Genomic DNA, 20,952 nt, shown 5'->3' with positions numbered 1-20,952 from the left:
CATAGTTGTTTAAATACAGCACATTCCTGACCTTTCCCTGTCACGCAGTGCAGCAAGGTGGCTTGTTGCACCGTATAACAATTCTCATAAATATGTCCCACAGTCTTTACAACAGCACACACATTTTCAAACAAAAATTTGCTACAGAATGTAAATTATCATTCAATCGCTAAAGTCAAGTTCATACACCCACTGATATAGGCGCATTCACCCAGCTGCGGAATGAAACTTGAAGGGACCCCCTGCAAAGTGCATGCAGGGTGTCCCCCACACTCCGGATCCCTGGCTCTCTGGCCAGGGGTCTCGCAAGTGCCAGAGGGGGCCCCCGGAGCTCGGGGGCTTTGTTACGCCACTGCATTCACCCACCACCAAATACCCACACAGCCACCAACATGCACCCACAGAGGCACTCTCATTCACCAAAATACCTACCTTCATACATCAAAACACCCAGCATAGTGCACACTCAAGGCCACCATGAATACACACACACTCGCCACATTGACACAACACAATGACGATCATGCAACCACACTGCCACCATTTACCAGCGCTCTCCAGTGTCACTCTAAGTGCTTAGTCCGACCATCATGTACCCTTTTACACAGTGCTTTAAATGGATTTATAGAAGTGCAGGTACCCACTATTTAGAGTACCTGTTTCCTCCTGATAAGTGCCAATACTCTCCCATTAAATGTATTACAGGAATGCTGGGAAGTGCAGGTACTTTCGCTCTAAAATTAAAGAAGTGCAGGTACTCGGTGCTGGGGAGTACCTGTTCATTTAAAGCACTGCTTTTACATACTAGGGAACATAATCAATTAATCTCTAGAACACATCTTATTTCAAGCTCTCTCGATTAATAAGGAATGGGAGTTACTGTTAATCACTCAATTATTTAGAAAGTGCTGCTCTTCACCCCACCAACTTTGAGAGCAGATATGAACCTTTGAGTCAGTGCTTGAAATGGAAACATACGTCTGCAGCTGCTCTCTTTCCCAGAGTACCTGTTTGATACTGAGAGATAGAGGGGCATACCAATATTTCATTGTATCAAGTGCTGCTTTACTGCCAACCTAGTTACATGTGTAAAAAAAAACTGAAAAAAGAGTCAGGAATTACAGAAATACAAATAGTAGGCTAATGTCCTCTTTTCCCGTCCCTTCTTCTATACGTCAGACAAGCGGTACGCAGAGAGCTCTCATCTTTACATTTCCCTGGGCTTTCCTCATATCTCTGCCCAAATTCAATTAGCCTTGGTGATATCCGACTTGGAACGATGAAAGGCGGAGAGCTGGCCCCGCGGGAGCGCGGCCCCTCCCCCTCCCTGCTCACTAATCCTCATGCCCGCTGCTCTCGCAGGTACGGGCCTCCCCGGCAGGGGCTGCGCTGCTGATGCACAGGCAGGCAGCTGGGAAGGTGCGCGCGGACGGAAGCAGAGGCTGCGGAGGGATGCCAGGGAGAGGGGGTGCTGTTGCTCCGCTTGTCTCTGGCATCACCAGCTTTCAAGACAAGGAGCCCCTGGCCAGAGAGCCACATCATCCAGGCTGGCGCAACTGAATACAGGACCGAGAACAGCCTACACTGCAGGGATGTCAAGAAGAGAAGTTAATCATTACTGAATATTCTCTGTGGAACTGCGTTTCAGGAGACAGCTGGTCGAGTTTACTTTAGGTGATCATCGGCATCAGTTCGGAAACTGGCAGAAGATTTAAGTGGTTTGTCCAGGACCACAACACTCGCTCAGGTCGTAAGTTGGGATAGAAATCATCTGGCCTGGTTATACAGTCCGCAGCTCAACTAAAAGACCAGCTTCACTGTGTATTCTCAACTCCATCACATCCTTGCCTCAAGAGCCCTTCTCAGCGTTCCCACTAGGTCACTTCTGGGCGGAACCACAAGAACCCATCACAATCCACAGCTCATCAGCTAGGCCATGTCTCAGCTCGGGCACTAGACCGCCCCTCTTCACCCATCCTACCAGCTCTCCAGCTGTTTGGGTACCAGAGAAGATACAGGATGGCCATGTCTGAGGTGATATTTTTGGACTGCACTTGAGCTCAGGAAGGCCTGGATGCCTACTTCATGCCTTACAAGTCAACAGGACCAGTGACTGCCCTGCCTTGGACATTCTCAGCAACCACTGGTAATCTTGAATCTCTCACTGTGTCCCTAGCGCTTCCTTCTGCCACCTCTCTCTGCACGTAAATGACACCAGCATGGACAGGGGCTTTTCCAGCTGGGAGAATATCTCCGCTGGCCAGGAGGAAGACGATGACCACGACCCACCCTGGGTGGTTAGCACACTGGCTGCCGTCCTTATCATCACCATCGTGGTGGACATTTTGGGAAACCTGCTGGTCATTGTGTCCATCTTCAGGAACAAGAGACTGCGGAAAGCAGGTAATGGGTCCCAGAAAGGTCGAAAGAGAGAAACGAGAGAGAAAAAGGTGGGCAAGAGAAAGAGAATAAGTCAGGTGAGAGTGAAAGAGAGTGAATAGAGAAGAAATGTGAAAGGAACTGGAAAAGAGAGCAAAATAGTGAGAGGTGATGGAAAGAGAGAAGCTAACAGTATGGAATGTGAGAGAAAGACACGGGAAAAGAGTAAGAAAGACAAAAAAATGGCAGGAGGTGAGGGAAGAGTAAAAGAGAAAAAGAGGAGCTAAAAAGAGAGAAGAGAGGCCGGGAGAAAAAAAAGTGGAAAGAGGGATCCATAAGGAGAGAAAAATAGAACATGAAAAAAGGAAAGAGAAAAAGAGAGAGAGAAAGAGAATGGTGGTCAAGAGAGGGAGAGCAACTGGTGAGAAGGACAGAGCAAGAGAGAACGTAGAAGAGAATGTTATTGAGAGAAAAAGTGAAAGATATGAGGAAGTGAAAAAGGGAGAAGTGAGAGAAACAGGGACAAAAGTGAAAGAAAAAGAAAAGGAGGGTTGGGGAAAGGAAAGGCAAAAAGAACAGAAAGGATGTGGCCTAATGGCTAGGGCGGTCGACCTCGATCCTCGGTTAACAAGATTTGAGTCTCGGGGGGAGACTCTCAACATCCTGTGATTCTAGGCAAATCATTTAATCTCCCTGTGCTTAACAAAATGGATGTCAGTAATGCAACTGGTGCTCATAAAAAGTGCTCTGATACTTCCGGGCCAAGTTCGCGCTATATAAAGCATTAAAAAGAAAAAGAGGGAGACGACAAAAAGAAACGGTGAGAAATAGAATGAAAAATAATGTGGGAGTGAAAGGAAGAGGTGAAAAGGGAAAAAATCGACCGGAAAGAGGAAACCAGATAAGGTGTGTGGGCGAACACACATTAAATATATTTTCCACAAAATTCGGGGTTATGTGTGATTGCACCATTATTTTCACAGAATATAAGTTTGTGCGAACTTCAAACTTTACTAGTGCTTGATGTGTGTGTGTAAAAGGCTCACCATGGTGCCTAACCGGACCGGTACTAATTGAGTAAGTAACCATTAACTGAGCCAAGCAGACATCTTAAAAGGACCGCGGCGCCGAGATCCCACGTTCGCAGTCCACACAGACTCGTTGGAATGGGTGTGCGTGTGTGCGTGCTTGGATGCGTGTGAATGTGTGTTGGAGGTGCTCTGTCGGTATATAGTTTTCAGTGCCTAAAGCTAGACTTTTCAAACCACCCTGGGGTCGCGCTACCAAAGGAGGGAAAACTCTCTTTACCACCAACGTTCAAATGTCTCACCCGGTCAAGAAGGTGCCTCTGGGTGTTAGAGTGCGTTAATCTGAAATATCAACTGTTTCGGGCACACTGCATCAACCTGCAATATTCTGAAACCGTGCAGAGGAATACAGATACGAAAAGCAGGGATATTTGTAGAGGGGTGCAGCAGAACTGAAGTGACTGAGCAGCGGGGTTCAGTGTCCCAGAAATTATAATCTGCATTTTGGCGTTGAGAGGAAGTCTCCGGAGTAGTAGTCTGTCCCTACACATGGATGCGGGTTTTGTAAACGACTGTGCAGAGTTGATACCGCGCACCTAGCGTGGTATTACCCGTTTGTGCATTAATGCAGCCTCAATGCTACTGCTACACTAACATATATTGGTATAGTGTGAAGAGAGAGAGAGAGTCTAAAGAAGTATTTTACCTTTCAGATATTTCGGAGAAGTGTGTCTCAAGCAGCGCTGAATATCGTTGTAATGCCACTATATCTGGTGAATGCTGTATATGTGTGTATGGTCCGCATACGTATGAAGCAGTATTGAACATATGTGCCGCGCGGCGCGTTGTATCTGATGCAGTATTCTGCATAAATGCAGTGAGGGACATTGTATCTGAAGCTGCTTTATCAAAATATGTGCAGTTTGGGGCAGTGTGCCAAACAGAGAAGTGAATATCTAGACAGGGTCAGTATGTCTAAGTACACCTGTGCCGCGAGGAGGAAGTGAATCTGATGCAGTATTCTACATCCATGCAGGGTCGGAAGATCTGAAGCAATATTGTACATAAATGCCACGTGGGGCCGTTGTCTGTGCATGGTTGGTAGTCTGAAGCAATATTGTACATAAATGCCACGTGGGGCTGTGCATCCGATGCAGTATTCTACATCCATGCAGGGTCGGTGATCTGAAGCAGTATTCTACATAAATGCCACGTGGGGCTGTCCATCCGATGCAGTATTCTATATCCATGCAGGGTCGGTGATCTGAAGCAATATTCTACATAAATGCCACGTGGGGCTGTGCATCCGAGGCAGTATTCTATATCTATGCAGGGTCGGTGATCTGAAGCAATATTGTACATAAATGCCACGTGGGGCTGTGCATCCGATGCAGTATTCTATATCCATGCAGGGTCGGTGATCTGAAGCTATATTGTACATAAATGCCACGTGGAGCTGTGCATCCGATGCAGTATTCTATATCCGTGCAGGGTCGGTGATCTGAAGCAATATTGTACATAAATGCCACGTGGGGCTGTGCATCCGAGGCAGTATTCTATATCCATGCAGGGTCGGTGATCTGAAGCAATATTGTACATAAATGCCACGTGGGGTCGTGCACCGGATGCAGTATTCTATATCCATGCAGGGTCGGTGATCTGAAGCAATATTGTACATAAATGCCACGTGGGGCTGTGCATCCGATGCAGTATTCTATATCCATGCAGGGTCGGTGATCTGAAGCAATATTGTACATAAATGCCACGTGGAGCTGTGCATCCGAGGCAGTATTCTATATCTATGCAGGGTCGGTGATCTGAAGCAATATTGTACATAAATGCCACGTGGGGCTGTGCATCCGATGCAGTATTCTATATCCATGCAGGGTCGGTGATCTGAAGCAATATTGTACATAAATGCCACGTGGGGCTGTGCATCCGAGGCAGTATTCTATATCCATGCAGGGTTGGTGATCTGAAGCAATATTGTACATAAATGCCACGTGGGGCCGTCCACCTGATGCAGTATTCTATATCCATGCAGGGTCGGTGATCTGAAGCAATATTGTACATAAATGCCACGTGGGGCCGTCCACCTGATGCAGTATTCTATATCCATGCAGGGTCGGTGATCTGAAGCAATATTGTACATAAATGCCACGTGGGGCTGTGCATCCGATGCAGTATTCTATATCCATGCAGGGTCGGTGATCTGAAGCAATATTGTACATAAATGCCACGTGGGGCTGTGCATCCGATGCAGTATTCTATATCCATGCAGGGTCGGTGATCTGAAGCAATATTGTACATAAATGCCACGTGGGGCTGTGCATCCGATGCAGTATTCTATATCCATGCAGGGTGGGTAATCTGAAGCAATATTCTACATAAATGCCACGTGGGGCCGTTATCTGTGCAGGGTCGGTAGTCTGAAGCTATATTGTACATAAATGCCACGTGGAACTGTGCATCCGATGCAGTATTCTATATCCATGCAGGGTGGGTAATCTGAAGCAATATTCTACATAAATGCCACGTGGGGCCGTTATCTGTGCAGGGTCGGTAGTCTGAAGCTATATTGTACATAAATGCCACGTGGAACTGTGCATCCGATGCAGTATTCTATATCCATGCAGGGTGGGTAATCTGAAGCAATATTCTACATAAATGCCACGTGGGGCTGTGCATCCGATGCAGTATTCTATATCCATGCAGGGTGGGTAATCTGAAGCAATATTCTACATAAATGCCACGTGGGGCTGTGCATCCGATGCAGTATTCTATATCCATGCAGGGTGGGTAATCTGAAGCAATATTCTACATAAATGCCACGTGGGGCCGTTATCTGTGCAGGGTCGGTAGTCTGAAGCAATATTGTACATAAATGCCACGTGGAGCTGTGCATCCGATGCAGTATTCTACATCCATGCAGGGTCGGTAGATCTGAAGCAATATTGTACATAAATGCCACGTGGAGATGTGCATCCGATGCAGTATTCTATATCCATGCAGGGTTGTAATCTGAAGCAATATTGTACATAAATGCCACGTGGGGCCGTTATCTGTGTAGGGTCGGTAGTCTGAAGCTATATTGTACATAAATGCCACGTGGAGCTGTGCATCCGAGGCAGTATTCTATATCCATGCAGGGTTGTAATCTGAAGCAATATTGTACATAAATGCCACGTGGGGCCGTTATCTGTGCAGGGTCGGTAGTCTGAAGCAATATTGTACATAAATGCCACGTGGTGCTGTGCATCCGATGCAGTATTCTATATCCGTGCAGGGTCGATATATCTAAAGCAATATGGTACATAAATGCCACGTGGGGTCGTGCACCGGATGCAGTATTCTATATCCATGCAGGGTCGGTGATCTGAAGCAATATTGTACATAAATGCCACGTGGGGCTGTCCATCCGATGCAGTATTCTATATCTATGCAGGGTCGGTGATCTGAAGCAATATTGTACATAAATGCCACGTGGAGCTGTGCATCCGAGGCAGTATTCTATATCTATGCAGGGTCGGTGATCTGAAGCAATATTGTACATAAATGCCACGTGGGGCTGTGCATCCGATGCAGTATTCTATATCCATGCAGGGTCGATATATCTAAAGCAATATGGTACATAAATGCCACGTGGGGCTGTGCATCCGATGCAGTATTCTATATCCATGCAGGGTCGGTGATCTGAAGCAATATTGTACATAAATGCGACGTGGGGTGGTGCATCCGATGCAGTATTCTATATCCGTGCAGGGTCGATATATCTAAAGCAATATGGTACATAAATGCCACGTGGGGCTGTGCATCCGATGCAGTATTCTATATCCATGCAGGGTCGGTGATCTGAAGCAATATTGTACATAAATGCCACGTGGGGCTGTGCATCCGATGCAGTATTCTATATCCGTGCAGGGTCGATATATCTAAAGCAATATGGTACATAAATGCCACGTGGGGCAGTTTATCTGATGCAGTGCTGTACATAAGTGAAGCTAGAGCAGTTTCCTCGAAGCAACGCTGCACATATATGCCACATGGGTGACGTGTATCTGATGCAGTACTGTACATATGCACAGTGTCATTAGACCTAAAGCATTGCTGTACATATATTCCATGTGGGGCAGAGTATCTCATGAGGTATTTTACTTATGAGGCGTTTGGGGCAGTGTGCCCGAAGCAGTAGTCTATATACGTGCCACGTGGGAGAAGTGTATCTGATGCAGTATTCCATATAGCTGCAGGGGCATTATATCTGAAGCAGCACAGTGCACATGTGTCTTGTGGGGGCAGAGTTTCTCATGCAGCATCATATATATGGAATTTGGGGCAGTGTGCTCGAAGCAGTACTGTACATAGGTGCCATGTGGGAGACGTGCATTTGATGCAGTATTTAATATCAGTGCAGTGTGGTGAGTATATCCGGAACAGATTTGCACATATAAGTGTGGTGTAGTACTGAATAGTTTCAATAATCTGGAATGTTATTGTGTATCTGTATAGTGTGAGTATATCTGAAGCCGGGTTAGCCCGGATGAGAACAGATAACCATCAAATGTTGTGCCACGTTACGTATAGCTCATAGTACCAAAGCATTCTAAACCATCTGAGGTGGTGAGGATGGGGCTGCCTCCCCCCCCACCACCAAGGAACATTAGTCACTTTCATTTTTAAAGCCAAGTCAAGAACCGTCCGACAAGGGCTAATATAGAGAGCTGTAAATAATACATTCGGACTACAACATTTTGAGCAACATGCTATCTCCTAACCATTGATGCCCAAACCATTGACGCAGAATGTGTTTGCCCCACATGAAACACCTCCCTACACATACAAAGATTATATCAAATTCAAGAAAAAGCATAAATAATTGGCCCAACACGGCATGCCTGGCAGTAGATGCCAAAAAGGAGTTGGATAGTCATATCATGGCTCATACTCCTCTATGCCGCCCCACAGCGAGAGTGCAAACAGGACCGAATATATCAGACGCCTGCACTATATATATAGCCAAGGGGACAAGGCAGGGGTGCCCACTATCCCCTGTGCCATTTGCGTTAGCCACAGTGTCTTTTAGTGAGCAAAATGAGGCAGCTGGGCCCCGAGTGGAGAATATCTTTGCACGGCACAACACATGTCCTATCATCATTATAAACTGATGACATGCTGCAGGAAAGGACCTGACTCCAGTAGCCACACCCAGGAGGCAGGTTGGTATGTTGTCCCCCCTACAGATTAATTGTAGTAAATCATGTGTGCTTACTTTAAGAAATTCTCTTCTCCGCACTCTGTCTGTGGGGTGGGGGAACGTGTCTTACGATGGGATCCGGGTTTCTTTTGATACTTGTAAGTTGAAGGCAACATTGTTGTATACTGAATAAATGCAAAATCTTGGAAAATACCAATAAAGTTTGTTTAAAAAAAAATCTAAAGCAGTATTGTAAATATGTGTAACTAGAAGCAGTTTTTAATATCTTTGGAGTGGTGTTGTACCCAACAAAGTATGGTACAAATGTGCATGGGGGGGCATTCTTTACTACGCAGTCTTTTCCATGCATTCCTTTATCATGCATATGTCTCTCTCTATATCGAAAAATCAAAGGCTAAGGTAATGTTATAGTTAGGTGAAATGTTCAGTAATAAAAATGTTTCAAACTCTAAAACCCCAGAAATTCACCAGTTAAAGTTATTTTAAGTAACTATAACTCATGCCCTAAAGTAACTATTACTCGCGTCCCCGCCATGCACAGTTTTCTGGTCAATAATTTCATTGAAAATGTTGCAATGATGTTACAATGATGTCATAGAGGACGTTTGAGTGATGTGATATGTGCGGTAATTAGCAGTGCATGGCAAGGAAGTAAGTTATAGTTACTTTAGGGCACGAGTTATAGTTACTTAAGAACTATAACTGCGAAATTATGTGGTTTTTAGATTTTAAAATGCTGCGCAGTTACTAAACATTTTATTTAAATATAACGTTACTTAAACTTTGCCTTTTTTTATTCCCCTTCTTTCCCCCCAATCAGGGAATTTCTATGGTTTCTTTTTTAACATAAGGTAATATTTTACCATACATAAAGACAACCAGGGGGATTGACCACAGGGCCTAGCCGGTGGCCTGGCCCCAGCGTCTAACCCCTCCCAGTTGCCAGCCCCACACAGCGCACGGTCTTCGGCTGTGCACGACAGGAGGTTCGCTAACACCTACAGGCATTCAAACCTCCACCTTTTTCTAATGTTGCTGGGGGGCTGCAAATCTACCTGCAGCCCCTCCTCCCCCAACATTAACACATATTTTGGGTGATATCCCTGCTCCTTGTAGGGACATCACCAAAAACAAAATATATGTAAGTAGCCCTAGCCTTATTGGGCACTCCTAGAAGGAGGAGTGACTAATAAATGACCAGCTGTGGCCGCTCAGTTATGGCTCACTTTTGCCTATTTTTATTATTGTGATTATTTTTGGGGGGCGCGGGGCAGAGTCCCAGGGTGCATGGGGGCCTCGCCAACATTTTCTTTTTTTTATATCATTATAAAATGTTCCACTCACCCTTAGCATGCCACGACCAGTCCAGTTGTTACTTTTATTTTGAGTGAGGTGCCCCAGTGCCCACCCGGGGTATGCCACAACCGGTCCATTTACTATTTCCTTTAAGTGGGGTGCTTATATGGGGCACCCCACGGCTAGCCCTTCATTGGGAACTGCAGGGGGAGGCCCAGGGCCCCTGCAGCTCTACTGGTCCCCTGCTTGCATCTATAGTGGGTGCAGCAAGAGCCGGCATTGCTCCAATCCTGCGGGAGCAGATTTCTTTTGCTCTTCTGGGGTGGGAGCAACCAAAACAGGTCCCAGTCCAAGAGCTCAAGCAAGGAAACGAAAAGTTCTCCCACCAGGCGAGAGCAGCTTTGTGCATCCGCACAGTGGGAGAAATTTACAGGCAAGGAAATAGACAGTGTCCTGTGGGTTGGGGACCGCGGGACACGGTCACTGAGCCGGCCCATGGGATGGGTCTCCAGGGCCATAGTGTGGCTCAGGGATGTAATACTATGACTTCTTTATTTGAAAGACGGCCCGTGGGATGGGGGTCCCTTTGGCCTTATCTGGCTTGGGGGCATGTGGCCCCTCCCCTTCAATGAAATGTCGGTTGGGGATCCCAGGGACTCTTGGAGGCTTCGGGAGGGGGATCTCATGCCCCCTCCCCATTATGAAATTATCGTCCCCAGAATCTCATGGAGGCTTGTTAAGGGGGGCTGTCCGCCCCCTTCCTTTTAAAATACTGGCTCTGGAGGATGGGGTCCCCAGAGCCTTGTGGAGGCTTGGAGAGGGGGGCTGTGCACACCGTCCCCTAAAACATACACCATGCACCCCCACCCCTTGCCCTCCCAGTGTGGGCTAAATAGAAAAAAAATTATGACAGCCAATCGGATGTCAGGATGAGATCTGTCAGCTCTGTGGATCCTCCGGGGCGTGATATATACAATTTTTTTTAGCCTTAATTTCTCCAAAACTACTGAATGGATTTACTCCAAAACACTTTCTGGACTAAGATCTAGCTTTCTTCCACTTTACGGCATTTCACTCCACTCTCTCTTTTACATCTCTAACTTTTATCCATGCTGAACAGCAGCCACGCAAAGCAAATGGCTCTTGCATAAGCAAGACCTAGTGACCTTGCCAATGCTTTTTTATTTTTACCACGGATCCTCTGCAAATGCATTGTAAAATAAAAAAGAAATTTAAAAAAACATTCTTTTTTTGCCCCCCCAACCAGGCCGGGGGTGGAGCAGTGTATCACTACCCTGCCTCCTAATATCTTTTAAAACTTTTTTTAGGACAGGGAACTGAGTCCTCAGGTCCTAAAATTATTGCCACCATATCTTTGTTGATGTGGTGGCAGCCATTCAGATCATTTCTCAAGATCTGTTGGCTCTGCAGATCATCTGAAGTGTGAAATATCTATATATTTTTTTAGCTCTGATTTCTCAAAAACTACTGAATTAATTTACACCAAATCACAAAAAGCATGCTTTCTGGACCAATATCTCTAGCTTTCTACCTAACTTTGTGCAATTCTGTTCAGACGTTTGGGCTGTAGCTGTGTCTAATTTCCCTGTGGAAAAATGAATGGGGAGAATGGTTTTTGGGACCCCCCCTGCTTGCTGGATCACCCCAAAACTTTCCAGAAAGGACCTGAGGTGGGTGGGACCCTGTTTCCGAAAGTTTTGTGAAGGTTGCGGAGGATCTGTGATGAAAATAAAAAGCAAGCATTGGCAAAGCCAATATGTCTTGCTTATGCAAGAGCTATTTGCTTTGCGTGTCTGCTGTTCAGCATGGCTAAAAGTTAGTGGCATAAACGAGAGTGGCATGGAGTAGAGTGTTTTAAGCGGAGTAGAGTGGAGGGTTATGGATTGGTGCATAGAGTAGTGTAGAGTTGAATGGAGTGGTTGTACTGTTCTGGAGATGAGTGGAGGGAGTAGTGTCAGAGTGGAACTGCTCTCTATGCCACAGCACTCAACGCCAATTCACTCTACTCTGCACAAATCCACTTCATGCTAGTGCACTCTATGCCAATCTAATCTACTCTGCACCACTGCACTCAATGCCACTGCACTCAATGCCACTACACTCTACGCCACTACACTCTGCCCTGCACCACTGCACTCTACCGCACACCACTCTAAGCCACTTAATTCTACTCTGAAACCATCTACTCGGCACCACTCCACTCTGAACCATTCCATTGTACATCACTGCAATCTCTGCTGCACCACTCTACTCTCCGCTACTCAACTCTATACCACTCTACTCTATGCCACTGCACTTTACTCTAATCATTGCATCTACGCCACTGCTCTCCACACCAATGCACTCTACACCACACTCTTTAAAACCAATGCACTCTACGCCCATCTATTCTGCACCTCTGCACTCTGCCACTACTATCTACGCCCCTCTACTCAGTACCACTCTACAATACTACACTTTTTGACACTCTACACCACTGCACTCTATTCCACTCTGCATCATTGCACTCTACACCACTCCACTGCACTCAATGCCAATGTAGTCTAAGCCATTACACTCTATTCCACTCTACTCTGCGCCACTCTACCAGCCGCGGTCGGTAGTAGGAGTTTCTGCAGGGCGGTGACGTGGGGATGGGGAGGGGCAGGGTGGGGGGTAGTAATGTATGGATTACGGAGTTTAACAGGTAAGTAAACATATAAATAAATAAAACAAATTTCGTTGCGTGCACTGCATCACCAAATGCGATGCAGTGCGCGCAACAAAATTCGTTTTATGTATTTATATGTTTACTTACCTGTTAAACTCTGTAATCCATACATTACTACCCCCACCCTGCCCCTCCCCCTCCCCACATCACCGCCCTGCAGAAACTCCTACTACCTACCGTGGCTGCACTCTACACCTCTGCACCCTATGCCAATGCACTCTACACAACTGCATTCTGACACTCTACTCTGGATGACTACACTCTCCACCACTGAACTCTACCCCATTCTATTCTGCACCTCTGCACTCTGTCACTGCACTTTACTCTGCACCACTCATCTCTACCCCACTCTATTACACTCTATGCCAATACACTATGCCACTACAATCTACGCCACTCTACACCACTCTACTCTATGCCATAATACTCTACACCTCTGCCCTCTTTTCTGCACCACTCCACTCTACCCTGTACCACTCCACTCTACACCACTTCACTCTACTCTGAAACAATCTACTCTACGCCTCTCTACTCCACCCTGCGCCACTCCACTACGCTGCACTCTGCACCACTGCACTCTATGCTGTCGCACTCCACTCAATGGCACTGCACTATAGGCCAATGCTCTCTACACCACTTAACTCAAAACCAATGCACTTTATGCCACTGCACTCTACGCCAGTCTATACTGTACTTTACGCCACTTCACTCTCAGCCACTCTACAACACTCCACACGGATGCTCTACTCTGTTAAACTCTATGCCACCATGACACTCCACAACTTTCCACTTCACTCTGTGCCCCTCTACGACACTACCCCATTCTACGACGCACAACGCAAGTCCCTCTATGCCACTCCGTGCCACTTTACTTCATACTACACACTAGTCTACTCTACACTACTCCACTCCATGACAGTGTCTCTTCAATCTATTCCACTTCAGTCTACACTATTCCATCCCACTCCACAACAATTTACTCAGCTCTACACCACTCTACAACATCTTATACAACACCATCTGCTCCACTCTGCTCTACTCCATGACACTATGCCACGCCACAACACTCTACTACACTCCCTCCCACTATGAGTGGTACCAGTAGCATTACAAGTTGTACCACTATTTAGAAGAAATGGAACTATATAGTGGGCTTCAGTGCCTTGCAGGCCTTTTCTTTATACGGTCTGTTTTATTCATATATATGTGTCTAGCTTCTATGATTCCATACGTTTGATGCATCAGATATAGGCATTTCATCGAATGTTTTCTACTATAATTTCCTGTCAAAAATGATGTTCATGATCTTCCATTTGTCTTATGTATCAACTGTTTTCTTTCCCTTGCTTCAACTATTCTTGCTCATTTCCTTTTTCCAGATTTTCTGGTTTAGCTTTACATGCAGCCACAAAATACATTTGTGACACTGTTGCCCTGTAGCCAGTCAGATTCCCACATGAGGAAATTGCAGTTCACATCTATAACATTATCTTTCATTTCTGCTGACTTTTTCATTTGTTTTTATCTTTCTTTCATGGCTCTTTGACATTTGTCTTGCTTGCTCTATTGTTTTCATTCATCCTTGCTTCACATTAACTGCATTTGTATCTGCGCTCACTTCTGTTAGGTTGGTGTTACTCTGGTTGACAAATCATATGATTTGTCTACTATTTTCTTTTTCAGAATTCTGTGAAATTAGAGCCTTCAATTATTTGGTTTCTTATTGCTTTCTCCTAATTAAACTTTTCAAATTCGCAAAATTATCCAAGCTTCCTTTCTTGTGACAAAATCATCCATGGATTGTTCCTCACTATGACATCTCATATTAAAAGTATTCCTTTAAAAATCATGTTTCTCTGTGGGTTGAACCTTACATTGAGCTACTCTGAGTCCTTTATGAGTGTTTGTCTCTTTTTCAGAAAAGTACCCAATTAGGTCTTTCACTTCATCAACAACTACTAAATTGAGCAGCAAATCTCTTGCTTGTTCAACAGAGTGTTTTTGAAATGTGGAGTTAATTTTTATTTCATCATGTCAAATAGTATTGGTCTACAAAATATTGTATACTTCCCCTTCAGCTTCTGAATCAGGTCCATTTCTTATCTATTTACAGTTGTAGTTTCACTTCCTTGTGGCATTTGTCCACTTAATTGTGTCATTTGATTAAAAAAAAAATCCTTCTTATTTGTTAATTTATTTATTTTTTAATTCAAGTAATTTTCTTCTTTATTACTTTGCTCTGTTTAATTATGTGGGTTGTATTTAACTGCCTGATTTTACAATGAGTGCTGCCTGACTTTGAAATGGCCTTTCTCATGAGTCCCCAAGTTCAAACGCTTGCCCTTAATATGTCAGAAGCTTCCGTGTTCTTGCAATATCTCATGTCAACGGAGTAAATATTTTAAATAAGGAAAATTAGCACTTGCTTCCTTTCTTCAGCAATCCTTGACAACAGCACAGCCTGCCCTTGAATCCGTGACATGCAGGCTAGAAACCAACCTCTAGAGAAGGTGATCAACACATTGAGTTACTTTACTCACAGGTGGATTACTAGTTAGCAGAGTGAATATGATAAACCAAGTCAGTTTAAAACTGCAGGGTTGCCCCAAACCAAGAGCAAGTGAAATCACTGATATTTGTAATTACTTTTTGTATTCTTGTATCCTCTTTCTAAGATTACCAATTGAAACTCCTGAAAAATTCAAATAAAATACTATTATTAATAGTAATAGTTTTGTGTTAGTGTTATTATTTTTGTTATTGGTATTATTTTATTCCTATTCTTTTTATTACTCCAGCTATTTCACTGGACTGCAACTGTGGAAACAACACCCTGCCAAGGGCAAGATGTGCTCTATAAAAAATGCCCATAACATAAAATAGTACATTTTATTATGAATTAGCAATAATAATATTAACATATTCTGCTTGTTAAAGCAACCTTTAAACTTCTATTATTATAATTGTAAATAATGCCAGCCTTCTTACAGTTCTGATTATTTTATTGCTGTATTAAGAATATCAATACTACTATTAGCAGTGCTACTTCTAGTACTAATAATGCTTATTATTAGTAGCAGTAATAGTGTTTCTTATTATCCAACTTTAACATGCACCCATATATGTCCAGCAATATGTTCAGTAATGCGCCAAATAGATAGGCCACATATATGTATGCTGTCTATAGGTTTTTTTCAGATGTTGAATAGATGGCTATGTATTCAGGAAAGATGCTGAGTTCGCGTCAGCATTTCATTGACTTTTGTACCAGATACATGGGACCGTTTTGAAGACTGATATGCATATAGCAAAAGAGCCAACCCAAAGTACAAGTGCAGTTAAAAATGCTAGAATGTATTAGGATTTGATCTCAAACCAGCCACACCGCGCAGGCAGAACTCACCGGCCACCTGCACACAGTAGCTGGGTGTGGTATGCGCTGGGGAGCTCTCCCCAGAAAGTGTGGCCTGTTTATGATTGATTCTTGGATCATAGCTTCCCCAGTGCTTTTTGCCAGTAGAGGCGCTACAAAGCGTGGATGATGGTGCGGGGGGAAGGGGGGACGAGCAAATCGGGAGAATACACAAAATAAAATGAAACAGAAATACCTGGATGCCACCATGTGCTGCCGCCTCTGCTCCATCTCCTTCTGTGCCGCATCAGGAAGCTCAGAGCTCCCAGAATCCCCCTTCTAAAAATAACAGTTCCGTAAGCAGCGTTGAGATTGGTTTGAGCGCTGTGGATTAGCGCTCAGACACGGGCTAGGAGGCTTTGCATGTTCCTCACCAGGCTGTGTAATGCAGCCTGGTGGGGCAGATGCAAAATGCGCATGATGGTTTGACCGGCCCTCTTGGTCCGGCCAAACCGTCATGCCCACTTTAGAGTGTGCTTTACACTTCTCCCCATGCCCCCTGCATGTACTGGCCAGCCCGGCCCTTTCGCCCTGCCCCGAGCAGGAAGGAAAACGAAAACGATATCATTATAGTTATTATCACTTTAGTATTCCTTTTTACACTACTCACAGAGCAGTGGGGCGACGCTCTTCCGCCTTAGCGGAGGAGCCGGCGCTGCTTATTGCGCTGTAGTCTGTACCATTTCAGCCACATATTTTTATTGTTTTTAACTGCACTCTTAGTTTGTGGCTGACCACTTGTAGGAACATATGAACACCATTTTCTGTGTAGCGGAGGAGCCGAGATATGTGCCGTTTCAGTTTGCTGCCTGAATAAGAACATTGCTGGACATACAGTGTACATGCTGAAGCGTGGCCTTTCTTTTAGTATTAAAACAATATTTTATGCAAACTACTAAATATGTTTCTTGAAACAATGCACGCAAATATAAATGTTTCCATACATGTAGACTGCTAATGATTTGCTTCATTAAGAACTTCACAGGATAAGTTGACCTGTATCTCTGATTCACTCTTTATGTTGCATTGTGCGTGTACCCTGGCATCAAAGGGTCCTTTTGTAGCACCTCGTGTTTGGAGGAATGGAAGGATTTTAGCAGGCTGACTGACTGACTAGAGGTTGGCCCTGGCTGGGTGGCTCAGTGACTAGAAAATGTGCAGCATGAAACAGGCAGTGGTCAGCAGGTCACAAGTCTGAATTACAGCCAGGCTGACTCAGTCTTCCGCAAGTCGGTAAACAGAGTGGTAATAGTAACATTTGTGCATGACTGTGCTTGGAAACAGCAAACGTGAGGTACGCAGTGTATAAAGCAAGCTATGTTTATGAACAGCTAAGTCGACTTGGTGAGACATGTAAAGCTCAGAATTAAAAATCACTCTCGGGTTTCGACTTTCTGAGCGAGGACTTCCTGTGATCCTAGAGGAAGTGGAAGTTGGCATCCAATTGCAGTAGTACGCACACAACGTGCCACTCACCCCTTCCATAAGTTTATCCCTCCTCGCTATACTCAAGAAAGATTAGATTCACACGATGTTGTCCAAGGCATAGCCTTTTTTATGCACATCAAACAAGGTTATTCAAACCAAACCAAGACTAACAGAGAAGTATTCTTAAACTTGCATACGTGTTACAAAATCACTCATTCAGCGGCATCAACAGGTAAAAGGCAGTGAGGCAAATAGGCACGTCATTAAACTCGATCATGAACTTGACCTTAACCTTCTTGGCACATCTAACCCCCCTCTTGGGCCTCATCCGCTGCGCACATTGAAGCGCAACAGCCCTCTCCTGGTTCCCTCCATGACACCCATGCAGAACCATGCTGCACCCTTCAATGAGGCCTTGCCAGGAAGATGGTTCCACTACTTAAAATCGAGGGCACTGCATAACGCACCAGCCCACTGAGGTACCTGAACACAGGCAGTCTCCACAAGTTTCTAGTCAGTCCATTCGTCACGGGTTACGGCAGGAGAGTCCAGGACCTACAGCAGGTCAATCCACCCTTCCTGCCTGCCGGGTGTACACACAAATCCTACCCCCTCCTGGGGTCAGTCCAGTAGCCGAAATTCCATTTATGTGCATCCCCATTTATTGTTATCTGTCCGGGCCCGCCACAGGGTGAGAAGCTCACTGGCGCACTCGCCCTCCCTCACCCCTGCCGCTGACTGTGCTCCGTGATTGCCCCCAATATAGTCTGAATGAAAAGTTCCTGCCCCTTTACTGACAGATGCACACCCTCTTGATGAAATTGCTTGATGAAATAGCTCCCCTTTCTTTATTAGCTGGAGCAAATTGTGCCGAATTGGGTCTGTGGTGGATCCTACAAGATCTTTTGGGCCAAATGGTTCAGCTTTTTTACCAACTCATTTATGGCTCAATCAGGTGAGCCCCTGTACCAGATTGCCCACAGAATGACCTCCAACCACAGTATTGAAGTTGTAGGTCAGAACTTTCTTATCCTAGACATTGCTGCGAACAAGACTTCTCTCACTCCTGGCCTACCCAGCAGTATCATATCATTCCCTCCTACATGAATGACCACAATGACTGGCATGGGCACTTCATCTCTTTCCAATGCCTGACTGAGATGGCCAAAAAGTTCTTGCAATTTAAGCCCCCACATACCCACCCAGTGGTGTACAAACCCCATATCCCGCTGGGCCATCTCAAGACTGGAACCGTGGAATTGTGCTGCTCTGTGAATAAAGAAATGCCCACACCAACATATGTGCACTGGCCTGCGCTCATCAACTGTAAAAGAGAGAGAATTGCTGTTATAACCATAGCCAGCAGACCCTTCATCACCATTCCTCTATCTATGCTAGATGTGGATGCATGTACCACTCAAAACATGCTGAGCCCCATCGACTCACCCTTTTGATCACCTCTGCTGGCAGACCCACCCCTGCCACTGTGGTGGCAGCACCAATGCGAAAGGAATGGGAGCTAAACTGGATAGAGTCCTCACCCAGACGGGCCCCATAAGTGCCTACACACCCAGGTGAATTGATTTTGAGTCATTGGCATCCCATCCATGTGTACTAACAGCCTGGTTGAGCCTCCAACTGGTCGCCCTATCAGGAAGTCCCTTGCCAAAGCCACTAGACAATAAGAGGTGTCCGGGCCGCATGTAGTTTCACCCATGTGTCTTTCCCTAGCAGGTCTCGTTTTGACCACCTGATGATCAGGTGGAGAGCACCTACCTACAGGAGCATGCCTGCCACCTCTAACCCCCTGTCCTTTCTTTGAGGTAGCCACCAGTTCCGAAATGCAAAAGCTCCCAAAAAAAGCCAGTACGTTGGTGAGGCTGAATAGCTTTACTTCGTACTGGGACCTGCAAATCTGCTGAAAACCCCCCAATATTCTCTGTAACCTCTCCATGTTGATAGGTCACCTGTCATCTTCCACAAGGGGACCATGAGTTCCCATCCTCTCATGGCCTTCCACAACCTTAAGTCCTTGGTGGGATCCCTGACCCCCTTGAACTCTGCATAGAAGGCGATTGAGGACTCCTGCCTCCGCACTAGTGGCACTTCTTCTGTAGTAAACCTCTCTGCTTCACCATCCAACCTGAAGGATGAGTCATACACCCGCTAAGCCTTTTCATACATACGTTTTGTCTTGGGTGCCAAGGATACTGCGGTTCAGTCTGTGGCAATGGGGCACCAAGTCTCCGCTACCCCTCTGGGAACTCTGCCATCACTTTGTCCGCTTGTGGCCACCGCACCCTGATTTCTGCCAACTTAGACAGAGACAAAGTGCCAGCAACTGCATTATCGACCCCTAGTACATATTTGGGAGAAAAATGCATGTTATGCAAGCAACATAAGCAAATCAGAATCCTAAGCAACCGTAGCACCACGGACATCGCCCCAAACCCTATACTGCCCGCCACATCTGTGTTGTGGGATACCTCCTTGCTGGTAGCTTCCACAGTAGGGTTCCACTGAAATTATCTAAAACTTCCCTCCATGTCTCCAAATCCTCTCTGACCTCCACTGGCAATCTAGTGTGGTGGTGCTTTGCCTATAGTCCAGCCATTACCTGGGCGATGTTCTTTGAAAAGACCCTTACCATGGGTATCATCGTCAAAGTAAAGTTAGATTGCCCTACTAAAAAGTGCATCTGAGGCAATGTGACCTGCCTTAAACAGGTGCAGAGTCCTTAAATGCCATCACCTTCTCCTGAGGCAACCTATACTTCCCTGCTACAGAGTCTATCTCAATGCCCAGGAAAGACTAGCATGTTGTGGGGTCTTCAGTCTCGTCCTTGGCTAGGAGTATCCCAAAAGCCTGCGCCAGCTGCTGGAATCCCTGCAGGGCCCTCCCGCATGCCAGGTCACTTCGGGGACCCATGAGCAGAAAATAATACAAGTAATGCACAATATCCCCAGATGACACCAAGTCCCTCACCACCCACTCCAGGAATCTACTGAATGTCTCAAATACCGAGCACGCTACGGAGCATCCGATGGGCATACACAAGTTGAGACCACAGGCACTCAAAAGTGAAACCCAGTAAGTGAGTATCATCAAAATGCAAGGGCAGAAGGCCACCTCTATGTCTGATTTAGGCATCAGGCCAACCCGGCCAATGCTCTGCAGTTTTGCAATGGCCTCATCAAAGGTGGTATACCTTACTGTGCATGGCTTTTGGTCCAGCCCATCATTCACAGACGATCTCGACCGATAGGAGAGGTTGTGTATCAAGCAGAATTTGCTTGGATGTTTCTTTGGGACCAGACCCAGGGGTGAACAAACAAGGGACATGCATGGAGGAGAGCTGAATGGTCCTGTAACCCTCCCGGCATGCACCTCCTTCATAACCTTTTCCCGCACCACCTTATTGTGTTGCAGTACTGACAACTGGTTCTTGGGTGGATCTGAGGCA

At 45.6% G+C, this 20,952-nt stretch overlaps 1 protein-coding gene across 1 annotated transcript in view; it reads left to right on the top strand.

Annotated features, from left to right (window-relative positions):
* Positions 1-2,219: 2,219 nt before the first annotated feature.
* LOC144769362 (melatonin receptor type 1A-like) overlaps positions 2,220-20,952 on the top strand; it is a 60,540-nt gene continuing 41,807 nt past the window's right edge. The window contains exon 1 of the mRNA XM_078653413.1: positions 2,220-2,403. Within this exon, the coding sequence (XP_078509539.1) occupies positions 2,220-2,403 (184 nt within the window). The remainder of the gene's footprint in view (positions 2,404-20,952) is intronic.

This window comes from Lissotriton helveticus, chromosome 7 (genome assembly GCF_964261635.1).
Source record: "Lissotriton helveticus chromosome 7, aLisHel1.1, whole genome shotgun sequence".
NCBI lineage: Eukaryota > Metazoa > Chordata > Amphibia > Caudata > Salamandridae > Lissotriton > Lissotriton helveticus.
The sequence above is the reverse complement of the archived record's forward strand: the minus strand, read 5'-3'. Positions and strand labels throughout refer to the sequence as shown.